Source organism: Branchiostoma belcheri, unplaced genomic scaffold (genome assembly GCF_001625305.1).
Source record: "Branchiostoma belcheri isolate BF01 breed outbred unplaced genomic scaffold, Haploidv18h27 scaffold235, whole genome shotgun sequence".
Classification (NCBI taxonomy): Eukaryota; Metazoa; Chordata; class Leptocardii; order Amphioxiformes; family Branchiostomatidae; genus Branchiostoma; species Branchiostoma belcheri.
Window position 1 is genome coordinate 108,165 of NW_017803838.1, and position 16,303 is coordinate 124,467.

Genomic DNA, 16,303 nt, shown 5'->3' on the forward strand with positions numbered 1-16,303 from the left:
ATTGTTATTATGTAATCTTAACGAGTTCCAGCTACTCAATTATGATATACAACTATCCTAATAATAACTAGAAAGGCCAATATTTGCTTTGGAGCAAATACAGCGATGGGTTCACCACATTTTACGACATGGCAGGGAAAGAATGGGAAACACAAGAGAAAACAATGATTTACATTGATATAACTATAATATGAAGTAAAATACAACTAAAACAACAGTTGGATAGCTATTCCCTACTTTATTGGTTAGGATTTTTAATTGCATAATGCAAACTGTTGATTTTCAAAAAAAAAAAAAAATGTCCATGCCCGGCATTCCAATGCTGGAGCAGGAAAGCTTGAAATACCTACCAAAACACTTGAATACAGACATACTGTCAGTATGGAAATGCTTCTGTGCAGGTGTTAATCAAGTTAAATCCCAACAGCCAATCAGCAAGAAGTATAGAGGAAAGCTGCATGCCTGTTGGTTGATGCCCTGCATTCCATTGTGATGACTCATGCCCAAACGTGGTAAACAAGGCACACTAACACAGTAATACATTAGCTATAACACAGCCAAAAAACTCAAATAAAACCATTCTAAAAGCCTGTATCACAATAATTTAAAAAACGCCTAGGGGTATTTGCCCACTGTACCTCCATACCAAAATTCAGGACCTTGGGCCCTAAAATGAAGAAGCTGAATCCATTTAAAAAATGGCAGGAGAAGAAGAAGGAGAAGAAACATCAGAAAAAGCAATATGGTTTCACCACACCACTTCCTGGTGTGGTGAACCCATAAATAGAGGCAGCTGCTAAACCTTGTATTCTAGGATGAAGACTCTAGATGAGAGACAATTACAATATTGTTGTGGTGTTGGTGAACGTTGGCAGTCTAGATCACATGTCTGCCCAATTATGACCCAGACCCAGGTCTTTCCAAATAGCAGGGTCCCAACTCTCAAGGCTCAGGTATTGTTTGTACACTCAGGGCTTGAAAGAGGTGAATATCCACTTTAGTGTAAGACGAAGGACTACCAAATGAATGCAGGTACAATTGGACAGGAGGGAGCTGTGCAGGTATTTCTGATGTCTACCTGCACCAGCCAATCCACTGGGTTCCACTGAACAGTTTTTACCGGTAGTATCAGGACTCGAAATTAACAGTGTCCCAATGGCCACTGACCAGTAGAATTTAGGCCGGGACAACTAAGTAAAAAGACTCTTTGGGACATTTTTGGGACAACAGAAAAATAATCAGAATGTCAGCTTTTCTTTTTAACCAGGCCCAGGTCCCGGCTTTTGGCTCCGGAAAAGTCCCCCTCGAATTTCCTGTCTACTCTGTAATTATAGTACACCTGGGATCAGAGAGTAAGCAAAAGAAAGTTGATTTCAAGTTGAAGTCATACAATACTCCCCCCCCCCCAAAAAAAACAGGTTGGGACAGTTCATCCTCACTTCGGGACAATTGAAATTTATTTTTGGGACAGTGCTGGGACAATGGGGAGAAAAGTTAATTTCGAGGCCTGAGTATGATCCACACTAAATTCTGAGTGCTGGAGGAAATATTTGTCTGTTGCAGGTAATTTTCAGTGTTACCTGCACCAGTGCAGGTATGCAGAACAAGCTTTTTAAACCCAGCTGTAGACCAGCACGTCGGCAGAACGTACTGCGCCTGCGCAGAACCCAGTATTTTCGCGTTTTTCGTTGGGTTTTTGGTCAACGTTGCATCAGAATTTTTCCTGTTGCAGAGGATATTCTATCCGACACAACATTTGGAAACTACTGTCAAAATGCCAACCTTATATGAGTGAATACAACGTTATATGAGACATTCTGCCGAAATGCTATGTACAATACATTACGGGTTTCGCGCAGGCGCAGTACGTTCTGCCGACGTGCTCTGTAGACCTGCTGTCTTAGTTAGAAGTGGGACCCTCCAACACACCTGAGTGTTTACTGAGGGAAGCCGTCCATGTCCACAGCTACTTACCTCTCCCTGAGAATGAAACATGAGCTTTGTGATCATCTGGTGTTTTGTCTGCCTTGTTTAGGCCACAGCAAGTAGATTTTATGGATGACATCCTTCGCAGACTCCAAATCTAATGCAAGCGAGCGAAAAAAAAAAAGGCAGGCCGAAAAAAACAAGGTTTCTAAATTTTAAAATTTTGACTCTATCATTGAACAAATGGTTTTGATTCAGTGGAAACATCACATATACACAGCCAACATCACATATCACAGCATCAAAGTAAGAAACAGAACATTAAACCAGAGCCTTTTCTTGTCTCCTCACTTCATAGTTATCTGCCATCCATGTTCCGGCATGGCAACAGACATCTTTTCCCATTTTCGGCATGTTGACCACTGTCAGAAGGCGACAAAAATTCTTGTTTTTGAGTAAGAGTAATGCGCGCGCTGATGTCATCCATGAAAATTACTTGCTGTGGCCTTACCCTCTTTTTCTGTCCCCAGCTTGCTGCTTTCCGGAGGAGAAAGGCAGCCAAAGATGAGGACACAAAGAAGAAGAAGAAGAGGAAGAAGAGAGAGGAGGCAGGGGCAGCAGGAGGTGGTCAGCTGAGTTCCCCTGACCCAGACTCTCAGTCCAAGTCCCTGGACATCAGCACGGCCAGTAACAGCAGTCTGGACCTCACCTATCACTCCTCAGAATCCCTGTCTGCATATGATGTGAGTTATGTAAATGTATTTAACATATCAGTCAGTGCTCTAGCCAGCCTGAATTTTTTTTGTCATCTCATTTTGTCTGACATAACATCACGTCTAGTGTTGAAGGCCAGGTCAATTTTGAAATCTTGACCCTCTGAAATGCCATTTCCTGCATTTTGAGGAGCAAATTTTGCTGGAAATCTGCCTATATCTTTTACACACAGATTTTTTCTGTCAAAGATGATGGATTGGACAAAATTTTTGAAGAGAGTAAATCCATCTTTAAGCTTTAACTTTAAGTTTAAGAATTCATGTTGTTATACAGCAGGCTTTTAGCCAGGATTTTTTTGTTGGGTGTCCATTTTTTTTATTGTGTACTATGCACAGCAAAGATGTGCGGTGCTGAAGCTTTTTAGGGGGGCTTTTTTGAAATTCATAGTGCTCTCAAACACTCCTTTTTGTATTTTGAGGTGCAAATTTTTAATTTTTTCCTTCAGTAAACCATCATTTTTTCTATTTATAGTAAGGCTGAAGGGAGGCATGTGTGCATGGCAGGGGTTGGGAGTGGAAAAAATAGGGCGTCTTTAGGGTGTCCTACCAAAAAGTAGGGCGTCCAATTTCTTAGTATTTTCACTACAGGGCGTCCAAAAGACACCCTGGACACCCCCTAGCTAAAAGCCTGTTATACAGCTAGACCAAACCAGTATACCTACCAGTGTCCAGTATCATCTGTACTTGAGATATACTTATAAACCAGGGCTCGACATTCATTTTTGGTAAAAGGTACACTGGTGCACCCAGCCTAAAAAATTAGGTGCTCAAAAATTTTCTTGGGTGCACCAAATCAGAGCTTACTGCCCCTCTGCTGAGCTTGAATCTGAAATGGGAGCTAACTTCAAAATGTTAAACATGTACTAAAACAAAGATTTTATTATTTTTCTGACTTTTAGATGTCAAGAATATCCTGTATACAGTAACTATTATACATTTAACAAAGATTGTACAAAAATGGCTACAAAAATAATTGGATGTACCAGTGCACCCACTGAAAAAAATTGGGTCCACAACTCAACATCACAAAAAATTGGGTGCACAACTCAACATCACAAAAAATTGGGTGCACAACTCAACATCACAAAAAATTGGGTGCACAACTCAACATCACAAAAAATTGGGTGCACAACTCAACATCACAAAAAATTGGGTGCACATTCACATCATGACATGTTGAGTCCACTGATTCTGACATGTGTTTGTCTCCCCACAGAGTGACCAACAGTCCACCAGTGCTGAGGAACTGTCTGAGGTAGGGTTTATCAAATTGTTCAGCATCATGGCTAAAGTTGTTTATTGGAGGTGTAACTTGAGGCCAGCAGTAGAAATAGATAAAAACCCACTGTTCCTGGGCCGGGGTTCGAACCCACGACCAAACCTGGGCACCAGTCCACATGCCGACGCTCTAACCACTCGGCTGAAAGGTCTTGACCCATCGGCTGGATCAGTTGGTAGCGCATGTAAACCCCCACTGTTACACTACTCCCCTGTTTCTTTTCAAGATTCGTCCTCGAATCTTCCGAATTCGACATCCCTGGAGCGGCACTCTTTGCCAGAACTCCCAGGGCCAGTGTGGGAACCACTGTAAGAAACCAGGAGGAGCCAGTAAAAACCCACTGGTCCCGGGCCGGGGTTCGAACCCACGACCTCCCGGGCACCAGCTTCAAACTCAGACGCTCTAACCACTTGACTAAAAGGTCTAGACCCCGCAGCCGGGTCAGTTGGTAGCGCCTATACCCCCCCCCCCACTGTTACAGACTGAGGTATACTATAAATGAATTGTTATAAACACTTTGTGTCAGATGACTTAGAGGAGAAGTTGGGCCCAGGAGCAGGTGTCATTTTTTGATAGTAGCTAGCGGTAGTACCGTGACAGTAGTAGCAGACATTATTATGAATATAAAGTCATCCACGTAGCAGATTTATAGTTATTATAGTTTGAGTGTTAAATAATGCATGATATTGTCCTTCCATCAAGGAACCTCTATCAGGAGCATATCAGGATACAGGGCTCGAAATACATGCATATACTTAGTGTAGGTAAAATTGGAGCTGTGCAGGTACATGTATATGTATAATTATTATACATGTACAGTAGGTGTATGTGGATTTTTATCTGCTGCATTGACTGTTACCACCTATGACATACAAAAAATGTATAAAAGGAACTAGAAAGGTCATGTATCCAAAGTGTTCAACATCAGGGCAATGATGGACAGTGTTTGAGTGTAGTTTTGTGTGTGTTTACAGGAGGGTGAGGACAGTGTTTGAGTGTAGTTTTGTGTGTGTTTACAGGAGGGTGAGGACAGTGTAGCCCTGGATGTAGCTCGTGTAGAACTGAAGCAGGCCAAAGCTCAGATCCATGCCCTTGAGGAGAAACTGTACGGGAAACAGGCAGCGCTGGAGGCACTGACTCAGGACTGTGAGCGGCTCAAGGCACAAGGGCAGCACCAGGGAGACACACAGGTAGGAAGAAATACTGTTTTCCAACTCAATAACGAAAATGACTGACCAGAAATTTTTGACTGAATCACTCAGTCTTCATCAGCTTTATGACCCAAGTGCTGTGGACACTTCAAGCAAGGACATAATAAAATAGCTATATAAGAAACATGTACAGAAACAGCGTAAGAACATAAGAAACAACATAAGATTAAGAAACAGCATAATTTGTATTTGTCCGGTTCAAAATGTAATGATCAATCAATGGAGAGGACATTGTGTATTTTATTTTAGTTTCCTCATTTTACTTTTAGGACCCACAGATTTGTGTATCTATTTTTCTCTGTATGCCTGCTTTCATTGGAACCAGGAATTTATGGTATGCTTTGCCTTAGTAGATGACAAGTTGTTTTGCTTTATTCATGATTTGTTTATTATTTTGCATCTTTGTAGGGAGCCCAAAGTGGAATTGAAAAGACTGTTGAAGCGACTGTTCACAAGACCAGTGTTGCAGAATACAAAGAAAAAGTAGGGACAAATTCTGACTTCAACATTGCATCATTCTTGTAAACTGTTTTTTTTTTACACTTTGTTTGTCTTGATGCAAAGGTTAAAAAATTTGTTTATGCTTATCATGACTTGTTTCCTTTTGCTTGGTCCAAGGCATATTTGAGAAAATTTGAACCATTAATATGTTAAAGTGTAATGTTCTTTCAGATTCTCCATTGTTCTAAACAAATATCCTATGCCAGTGTTAGAAATACCTACCTGCAGTCTGAATTTTGCAGAGACATTTTCAATAGATAATAGCGGAATAAAAATTAAGCAGACTGGACTTGTGTATTTGCAGAAAGTATTTTCTGAATGACGGAATAAAATTTTGACATTCTGCAGTAGGATTTTCTTTTTACATTAAACAAAACTTTTCTCCGTGTCTATCAGACACCTTCCTCAGAGCTTCTGACTGGAGTTCTGCTTCTTGCTGCCAATGTAGGTGGCGCTTTTGCGGCGAGAACACAATCCCAAACATGGCTGAGTTTGTATCCCCGCTGAAAATTGCAGCAGACTGCAAAATGATTTCTACAATTGTGCAGATGTAGATGTCACAGGGTTCTCACCAGAATTTTTTCATAGCATTGGGGTCAGGTACATGTACAGAAGAGCAACTTTCGTGGTGCAAATCGCACATTAAGCCGAAATATTTTGAAACTCATAACCCCCTGAGACACTATTTCTTGTTTAATGAGGAACAGATTTTGTGAAGTTAAGGTTTTCCCTTTGCTATAGCTTCATTCTAAAGTTATATTGTCATTTTTTGCAAGATTTATGAAGGTTTCTCCATCCCAAAACACCCCTATGCTGGTTGAAAGACAGCATAGGGGTCAAAATTATAGCATAGGGGTCAAAATTATAGCATAGGGGGTCAAAATCATTAGGGGGGCCCCTACGCTAAAAAGGCCTGGCTAGAACACTGTGTTGGTTGAGCGGTTACAGCTACAGTACATAATGAAGTAAACACCTGTTTATTTTGTCTTCAGCTGCAGGAGTTCCAACAGGCTATTACCCAGAGAGATGACATCATCAACCAGCTGTCAGTCAACCTGCAGGTCACAGTACAGGAGAGAGACTCTGTACAGCAGGAGGCGGGGCTACAGGTGGCACAACTCACCCAGCAGATCCAGACCTTACAGCTGCAGCTGCAACAGGTGCACTGTCCAAACTAACTCTCAGTATAGTCTCCCCAACACTGCCCAACTCCCACTTAGGCCACACCAATTTAATTTGTTGGTTCTCGGATTTTTTTCATAAAAAATATGAAGCGACAGGGCGAAAAAAAACCCAGGTCTAGGCATCCTATTAATAATAAAGTATTATAGCTCCAAATGCTTTGATAGGAGCCATGAAGTCCAGGCTGGGTTAATATTTAAACAATGAATTTTGAACTTGATCAAACCACTGCATTGATAGATGGAAAAATCTGTGACAATTAGGAAGAAAAGGACTTTCCTTAACTGTTGGGGGCAAAATATTAGCATTTTTGAGTTGATTCAGAACCAGAATCTTTTTTTATTTTTTTTGCAAATCAGAAAAAAATGAAGAGGCGAATCCGAGAACCAAAAAATTAAATTGGTGTGGTCTAACCAAGGAGTAGGTCAGGAACAAGGTCAGCTGGTGTTAGGCAAGGTCAGCTACTGTTCAGCGGTGCCAGTTGAAAGTTTCAAAATGTTTCAAACAATCTTTTGTGGTTGGGAGGTTTGGCCATAGGATTTTGGCTAGTGTTTGGAAGTACATGTAGGTTGGGGCATGGTTGTCAGTCAAATTTGATTCAAATGTAACTCAAATTCGATTTGATTCACATCAAAAGGTAAGCGTGGCCTAAATCTGGTCAGCCTGCCCTCAGATGTTAGCCAACTTTAATAGGCTGTTGTTTGGGGGAATATGAATATTATATGACAGGGGCTTTGATTGACTTCAATTATAAAAATCACCTACTTTTCATAACATAACATAACATAAAGAATTAATTTGTTTTTTATTGAATCACATTTACATGGTATTAGTTATCAATAAATAATTTGTATGTGATGTTAGCTTAGAGGCACAGTTTTGTACTTTGTGTAGGACAGCTGACAATGTTCACTTCAGTGTGGTAGTCAGTCTGAATTTTTGCTAGTACACTAACTTGCTTAGTTTGCAATGACATCTCCTTCCATATTTTTACACACTGATTTTTTGTTCATCAAAAGTTTTGTCTCATGAGCTGCAAAATGCTGTCAAATGATGGAAAAACGGGTTAGAACACTGGTGAACATGTAGACCTGTGTTTTCCAGGCAGGTGAAATGCTGAAGAGTCAGACAGGACAGCAGGGCACGTCTGTGGAGGACCTGTTTGCCACACAGCAGCAGGTCATCACCTTACAGCAGAAAATTCAGGAACAGGAGAGACTGTTACAGGAGAGGGACAGCCTGTTACAGCAGGGAGACAGCGCCATGAGGGAGAAAACAGACCTGCTAGAGCAGAAGGAAGCAGCTCTGTCAGCGCTGGCTCAGAAAGCTGCCCGGCAGTCAGAGGAGCTGCAGAACCTGCGGGAGGGCATCACGTCTGCGGAGACAGTCAAGCAGCAGATGGACCTGCTGAAACAACAGTCATCAGAAGAGATCCGTACTCTCATGCAGACCGTGGAGGAGCTGCAGAAGAGGTTACATGACTCTGCGGGAAGAGAGCGGGGGGAGGGGAACGTACAAGCTCTGGAGTCACAGAGAGCAGAACTAGAGGAGCTACACGGGCAGCAGATTCAGGAGATGAAGGAAAGTATTAAAGAGCAATATCAAATACTAACTGAGAAACTCCAGCTAGAAAATCAAACACTGAGACAGCAGCAGCAGGAAGAGATGGAAGCACTCCGGTTAGAACTGGCTTCAGCTGCTGCCAGGCGGGATGAGGTGGAACAACAGTGGTCAGAGCAGAATGAGCTCGTCCAATCACTGACTCAGGAGGTTTCACGGTTAACTGCTGCAACAGAAGATTCTGCTGCGTACCTGAATGTTGTGACAGAGTTGAAACGAGAGTATGATTCCAAAATACAACAGTTGGACGACTTAGTAAAATCTTCTGCTGCAGAAAATGAACAGCTGAGGAGAAAAGAGGAAGAGAGTAAGCTGAAAATTACTGAACTATCACAACAGCTGCAGACTGTTTCAGAAGAAAATGTGCAACTAAGAACCCAGAAGGAAGAGACAGTTGCTGTCCAGAAGAAGCCTGAGACAGACTTGAGGCTGGAGGATGAGCTACAGAAGATCAGAGGACAGCTCAAAGATGTAAGGGATGAACTTGAAGAGGCACAGTTTGATAAAGAAAGTCTTCAGCAGTCACACCATGCAGAACTCACACGCTTGAGATCAGAACTCATCTACGAGCATGAGAACAAAATGAAGGTCTTCAAAGACAATCTGGAAGCAACATTCCAGCACAAGGTGGAATCCATTAAAGCTAAGAAAGACCGAGAATTTGTGGAACAACTACAACAAGCTCGGGCGGAGATGGAAGAAACACACAAGAGGGAACTGGAGGAGCAGAGAAAACAGTACTCCATAGAATCACTTCACTTCACCGAGGAAGAAGCACCAGAGGTGTCTGAACTGTTGTCCTCCCTGCAGCAGGAGAACAGAGACTTGTCAGAAGCACGTGACGCACTGTTAGAACAGATAGACCAGTCCCACCATGACCTGGAAGAAATGCAAGAAGAGCTTCTAAAAGTCGCCAATGCCAAAGACAAAATCATCGCCGAGAATGAGTCCCTCAAGCAGCAAGTTCGAGACTCGGTAGGGCAAAACACGTCTCAGAGGATCCTAAACCTGGAGAGAGAACTACAGGAGCAGAGACAGACCTTCTCTTTTGCAGAGAGGAACTATCAGGTTAACATGGAGGAAATGCAGGCTGAGTGTACACAGCTGCTGGAAGCCAAACAGGTTCTGGAGGAAAGAGTGAACGAGCTACTAGCAGCTAAAGTATCCTCAGCTGCAGGTGAGTTTGGCCCTAGTGGAGATGTCCCATCTACAACAACAGACAGTACAGCACAGACCAACTCAGAACTAGTACAGGAACTTCAGGACTTAAAGGACAAACTCAAGGAACAAGAAGAACTCCTGAGTCAGCTGGAATCCCTCAAGCAAGCCTTGGATGTTGAGAGGCAGAATAAAGTTATTCTGGAAGAGAAGGCCATGAACCAAATGAACTCTTTTGAGCTTGAGAAGAAGACCCTACAGGACCAGATAGTTAATCTCCAACAACTGGCAGCTGAAAGTGACCAGGCTCTTCAAGTGACAAGACAGAACGAGTCGGACAGTGACTTTGATAGAATCTTCAAGGAAAACCAAGAACTAAGAAAGACAATACAAACAGAACAAGAGGAAAGGGGAAATGCAGACGCATTGTTATCCACGCTAACAGAAACTCTTGAGTCAGTGAAGAATGAGTTGAAGTTGAGAGAATCAGAACAGTTGGAGTTACGGGAAGCGGTGAATCAAGCTATGGCAGACAAAGAAGAAAGTTTGGCTTCAAAAGATGCAGAATTACAAAATCTGAAACGGGATATAGAAATCCTTCGTACAGCATCAAATGGCCAGGAGGACAAGTCAACTGATGATGAGTTTCAAACATTGGGTCAACCACCGTCAGAAAGCCTTCTGCAAGAATTAGAACAGGTGAAGAAAGAATTAAAGGAGACACAAGAGATATATTCCAAGGAAAACAAGTTGCTTAAAGAAGCACTAGAGTATGAGAGAAAGGGCAGCCCATTGCTTGAGCAGGAGGAGCAAGGACAGCTACAGGAGGAGCCAGGACAGCTGCACAGCAGGATGGTACAGCTACAGGAGGAGCAGGAACAGCTGCAGAGAAGGGTGGTACAGCTGCAGGAGGAAGTGTCCAGGAGAGAAGACAGGGAGCAGGAACTCATACAGGAAAAGAACCAGCTGGTAGCAGTGCTCAAGGTACTTATCTGATAATGATGTTTCTGTCCATTCAGGCCTGATTACCTCCATGAAGGTATTGTTTTGGTATGACAGACTGAAAATCACTTCTACATCTTGTAGCACTTGCTGCTTTTACACACGATTACAGGACCTGGTGTTTTTTGTTACATTACCTCCCTGACAGCTGTTTCTCTAACTTGTACGATAAAGAAGAGGGTACACACCTCAGTTTTTCTGCGACAAAAAGTGACGGAAGGGCTTTGACTGTCCAAGTTTGAGTTCACATTAATTTTCTCATAGTCATAATCTGCTGTGAAATCAGATATCTGATGCTTTATGATAGATACTACGTACAGATTATGGACTGAAAAGTATTAAGAAGTGTTTTTTGGGGTGTGAAGATTGGGTAACATGTTAATATTACTGTCTGTGTTAGCATTATGAATGGAATGAAAAAAAGCTAATCTGTGACATGCAATGTTGTCTTTTTTTTTACGGAGTTAGTTCAGTGCAAGGCTTATCCACCCATTACTCGGCATTGAATAGAAAGATGAGAGAAACATGGCTATGTCAAGAGATGACGGTGAACGTTTGATTTGAAAGCCTGTAGATTGTAGGTTGGTGGGAAATACTTGTCAGGGAGGGAATTCCAAAGCTTGGCCGTACGGGGAAAAACTGTCACTGTAAAAAAGATTTTATAACAAGCTTAAGGAATTTGCAATCTTGCTGCAGGAAAGGACAGCCCAGCTGCAGCAGGATAAGGAGACAGTACAGCAGCAGCTGCAGCAGCAGGAGGACCTGGTGCAGACTTTCCAAACTCGCATGCAGACTTCTGACTCTGTCAGTGCTGAGGTGCAGCAGGTATGTTTAATATTAAATATTAATATTAAGACCTGGTGCAGACTTTCCAAACTCGCATGCAGACTTCTGACTCTGTCAGTGCTGAGGTGCAGCAGGTATGTTTAATATTAAATATTAATATTAAGACCTGGTGCAGACTTTCCAAACTCGCATGCGGACTTCTGACTCTGTCAGTGCTGAGGTGCAGCAGGTATGTTTAATATTTATATTAATATATATGTTGCAACCCCTCAAGTTGAAGTCACATCACAGTAGCATTGGATTCCTCATCCTCTTAACTACTGCTAAGCCCAATGATTAATTAGGCCAAAGCAAAGCAAAATAAAGTAAATTTTATGGATGACATCCCCCGCAGACTCCAAATCTAATGCAAGCGGTCGATAAAAAACAAGCTAGGCCAAAAAAACAAGGTTCCTACAATTGAAAATTTTGACTCATTCAATCATTGTACACAAATGGTTTTTATTCAGTGGGAACATCACATATACACAGCCAACATCACATATCACTGCATTAAAAGTAAGAAAACATTAAATCTGAGCCTTTTCTTGTCTCCTTTCTTCATACATTTTGTAGTTATCTGCCATCCACCTTCCGGCATGGCAACTCCTTCACAAAGTCTTTTCATAAGTAATTATATATTAATCATGTTTACTTAAAACATTAACATTCCATCTGTTTTTTTTATTAGAATGAATGAAAAGAATGAAGCCATAGATTCACTACAGAGTAAGATATTTCCCTCTGCAGGTGTTTGGTCGTCAGCTGTCTGCCCTGCAGGCCCAGAGAGATGAACTCCTGAGACAGCTGGAGACACACAGACAACAGCAGACCTCCTTCTCTGACATCCTACTGGAGAAAAACGCCCTGGAGGAAAACCTGCAGAAGGAGAAGGAGTTACTGAGAACAAAGTTACAGGAGAAGGATGATCTGGAGAGAGGGCTGCAGGAGGAGAGGAAGAGGCTGGAACAGCAGGTCCAGGAACAGAGGAGACTGGAGGCAGTTCTAGAAGAGAAAAATAAACTGGAGCAGGAGCTGGCCAAACAGGTTTGTTTGTTTGTTTGTTTGTTTGTTTGTTTTAGGGTCTCCATTAGTGCATTTATTTACATATTATTAAGTTTCACGCTATTCTTCCTGGAGTCTGCAAGGATGATGATTTAAACAGGGCTCAAAATACTGGGTGCCAAAATTGGAGCTGTGCACCTAATTTTTTTCTGTGGGTGCACTGGTGCATCCAAATATTTTTGTATTATCAAAATGTATTAGGCCACACTTGGTTAACAGATTTTTCTAGAAAAATAATGGAGCGGACGGGCGAAAAAAAAACAGGCCTAGGCATCCTATTATGGCCCAAAATAGTACAATAGGAGCCATGAAGTCAACACACCAGGCTGGTTCAAAATTTAAACAAGGAATTTTGAACTTTTAATGATACCACTGCATTGAAAGATGGAATAACTGTAACAACTAGGAAGAAAAGGACTGTTTTCAACTGTTCACGGCAAAATATGAGCATTTTGCAGTTGATTCTGAATTTTTTTCTTTCCAAATAATAAAAAGAATGAAGGGGACGAATCTATTAACCTGGAAATTAAATTGGTGTGGCCTTATAGTATACAGGATATTCTTGGCATCTAAGTGTCAGATAAATAATAAAATCTTATAAGCTGTGCTGTCTGTGTTGTAGCGTGAGCTGGAGGGACAGCTGAGGGAGATAGAAGAACGTTAACTAACTAACTAAGCTGTGCTGTCTGTGTTGTAGAAACGTGAGCTGGAGGGACAGCTGAGGGAGATAGAAGAACGTTAACTAACTAACTAAGCTGTGCTGTCTGTGTTGTAGAAACGTGAGCTGGAGGGACAGCTGAGGGAGATAGAAGAACGTTAACATAAACTAACTAAGCTGTGCTGTCTGTGTTGTAGAAGATAGAAGAACGTTTACAAACTAACTAAGCTGTGCTGTCTGTGTTGTAGCGTGAGCTGGAGGGACAGCTGAGGGAGATAGAAGAACGTTAACTAACTAACTAAGCTGTGCTGTCTGTGTTGTAGAAACGTGAGCTGGAGGGACAGCTGAGGGAGATAGAAGAACGTCTTCATGAGAAGGAGGTACAGCTGGCAGAAGAGAAGGAACTGTTGGCGCGGGAGACCAGGATAAAGGAAGTGGAGATGAGGAGATGGCAGGCAGATCTCAAGGTACATGTACAGTACATGTCATGTGTGTTAGACTAAAGCCTCAGTCACAACCTGCCGTGCATGCTTTTTGTCCGTATGTTTTTTGGTAGGCTTCGTTTTTCTTGAAAACATGGGGAAGGAGTGGTATCGACGCACGCTTGCGCAAGGTGTAAGAGTGTGGTCTGCTACACCGCGTCTGGCCGTGAGTGGTTGCGTGCATCGTTCTTTGCGCAAGTGGTAAGTGAGTTGTACGTGCTTACATCGTACGATCTCTGTGCGATTGCAACTTTACCGTAAAGAGGCCGTACTCACACGTGCTTCTTCCATACGTTACGTACGGCGCACGCCCGTCGCCCGTACTCGCTCGTACGGGTGGTGAATCCGCAGACCGCATGCAAAAAAGTTTTACATGCACTTTTAAAAAGTTCTTCGGCATGTCTGCGTGCTCACCACACACGGATGCCCTACGTTTACCCACGTTTTTGGATGTAGACAGCACGCTGATGCACGTACGGCGGGTTGTGACTGACGCTTAAGGGTGGTGTTGGTGATTATGATGTTGCTAGAGAATCATCCTCTTCATGGTCAGTTTGTGTATGTACCAGTGTTCTAACCTGGTGTCCAGTGTCCTAATTTGTCTGGTGCAGGTAATTTTCAATGTTACCCACAATGGTACATGGTGTAGGTATGCAGAAAATAGTATTTGGAAGCCCGAAAGGCTTATGTTTCTGTATCTGTATCTGTATAGCCGGTATAACCGCCTTTCAGCGTAACACACCGGCTTCGCCGTCACGCGGCGCGGCGGCAGTTGGCTTAACATTACACCGATCAACTTGTTACACCTAACCCTTGAACATCTAACTCTAGACATTGTTTAAAGCTATCTAGTGACATTGCCCCTAAATTTGTCTATATTTGCAGGAGAAGCAGCTAGAGTTCCGTGATCGGGAGGCACAGCTGAGGACTCACTTCTCCACTCAGATCCAGAAGGTCCAGTCCAGTACTGAGGAGACTAACATCAAGAGGATCCAGCTCATGCGTGTGGAGATGGAGGGGAGACACAAGGATGCCATCCAGCGGCTGAGACGAGAACTGGACCAAGACTACAGCGTTCGTGAGAAGCGTCTGAGAGACGGGCACTCGGCTGCTGTATCCATACTCAAGAAACAACACCAGCAGCAGGTGTGGACTTCTTCTTAGATTTCTCATTTGCTGTGATCAATCAGGCACTTTCAATTCAATTCCTTAGTAAAAAAACACACTGAACAGTTTTGTTATCATGCACATTGCACATTTTTCTCCGTCAATAGAGTTATCATTAAACTTCAATCAAAAAAAATTTAGCCTTGGAAATGGTAATTTTTAGATAATGGTTTTTGTCTTTTAATCTCTGAGGAGAATTTTCCATTCACCAATCTTAGCCATCAATCCATTCTTTCTGTCTTTCTTGAAATTTATTTCTTTGTGAAAAATCTTGAACTAAGGAATTAGATTGAAGTGGCCTACTGTTGTGTGAAGTGGCTTAGTAGACAGCATTATTGCTTAGAGATGATGAAATAACCTTTACTGACAACCTTACAAGTGTCTTCTTAGCACACTCAGGACTGGCAGGTACATGTACTTTGCTACTAAAGTTAATGATTATAAAGACCACGTATCTACCTATAAGTTAGCACACTTTCTTGCCAAAAAAAATTTAACTTCCAGTGTTAGAATATATAAAGTTACAAATATGACTAATTACAGTAAGTATATAGCGTTCCAGAAATTCGTGACATTGAACGTGTAGAATGTAAGACAGTTACATTCCTCCATCTTACCCTGCCACAGGATTGTACTTAACATATCAACAGCAAAGTAAAAAGTAGAAAATGACAACATGTCACTTTAAATTTGTAGCAGTTTGAATAGTAAGAAGAGCTTAATATGAAGAAATATTATCTTACAGTTCTATCCATACAACAGAAAAGTAATATTGTAGTCTAGGTAGAGGAAATAAAGAAAAGTATAGTTTTGTCGATGTTGACCATCCTAAGTGACCTTTACCTTTAAAATTAAAGAAAAAGTCTTAATCTCCAAAGTGTTGTTGTGCCACTGATAGAAAATATTTTTTATCTATGAAATTTTACAAAATGTATCAGAACTGCTTTCTTGTTGTTTGCAGTTCAGAAATGCAAGAATTATCAGTAACTGTTGGAAAGTTGACAATTTGTCCAGTTTGGATCTGAAGTTCCTTATGAAAGTTGGGAAAGAAAATAGCATCAGATGTTTCTATGTGATATTATTGTGTATATATTGACATGTGGCATCTTGTTTTTAATTTTATGTAGCATTGTGTCTGCTTTATTCATTTTTGATAGTCATTTCTGCATAGCAGTCAAAGCAGGCAGTGTCAGACAATATGCTATTGATTCCAACTGCCATCATATGTGAGTGAGTGTGTATATTTATTGAAAAAAAAACTTGGTTTGGATTTGACCAATGCTTTTATAAATTTATCTATTAGTATTACTTATCCAGTCTACTAGCTAATGACACTAATTGCTGTCATTTCAAACATAAAATTTAATCAGATTCTTGTAGATTAAAGTATTTGAATTAACTTCATTACTTGCACTAACATGTATTATCTAATTCTGAATTTTTTTCTGAAAGAT

General features: G+C 41.6%; 1 protein-coding gene across 1 annotated transcript; it reads left to right on the top strand.

The window, feature by feature from the left end:
* The first annotated feature begins 899 nt into the window (after positions 1-899).
* On the top strand, positions 900-14,979 carry LOC109470831 (trichohyalin-like). Its single transcript, XM_019769918.1, has 11 exons — positions 900-953; positions 2,457-2,669; positions 3,916-3,954; positions 4,998-5,168; positions 5,598-5,672; positions 6,683-6,850; positions 7,977-10,634; positions 11,349-11,477; positions 12,228-12,524; positions 13,524-13,667; positions 14,568-14,979. The coding sequence occupies exons 1-11, from the start codon at positions 900-902 to the stop codon at positions 14,844-14,846; spliced, it is 4,227 nt and encodes a 1,408-aa protein (XP_019625477.1). The 3' UTR covers positions 14,847-14,979.
* Positions 14,980-16,303: the final 1,324 nt, after the last annotated feature.

Coding starts and splice junctions, on each gene's coding strand:
- LOC109470831 (XM_019769918.1), top strand. CDS start 900: ATGACCCAGACCCAGGTCTTTCCAAATAGCAGGGTCCCAACTCTCAAG. Junction 5,673..6,682: donor TTGCAGAATACAAAGAAAAA/GTAGGGACAAAT, acceptor TTTTGTCTTCAG/CTGCAGGAGTTCCAACAGGC. Junction 13,668..14,567: donor GATGGCAGGCAGATCTCAAG/GTACATGTACAG, acceptor CTATATTTGCAG/GAGAAGCAGCTAGAGTTCCG.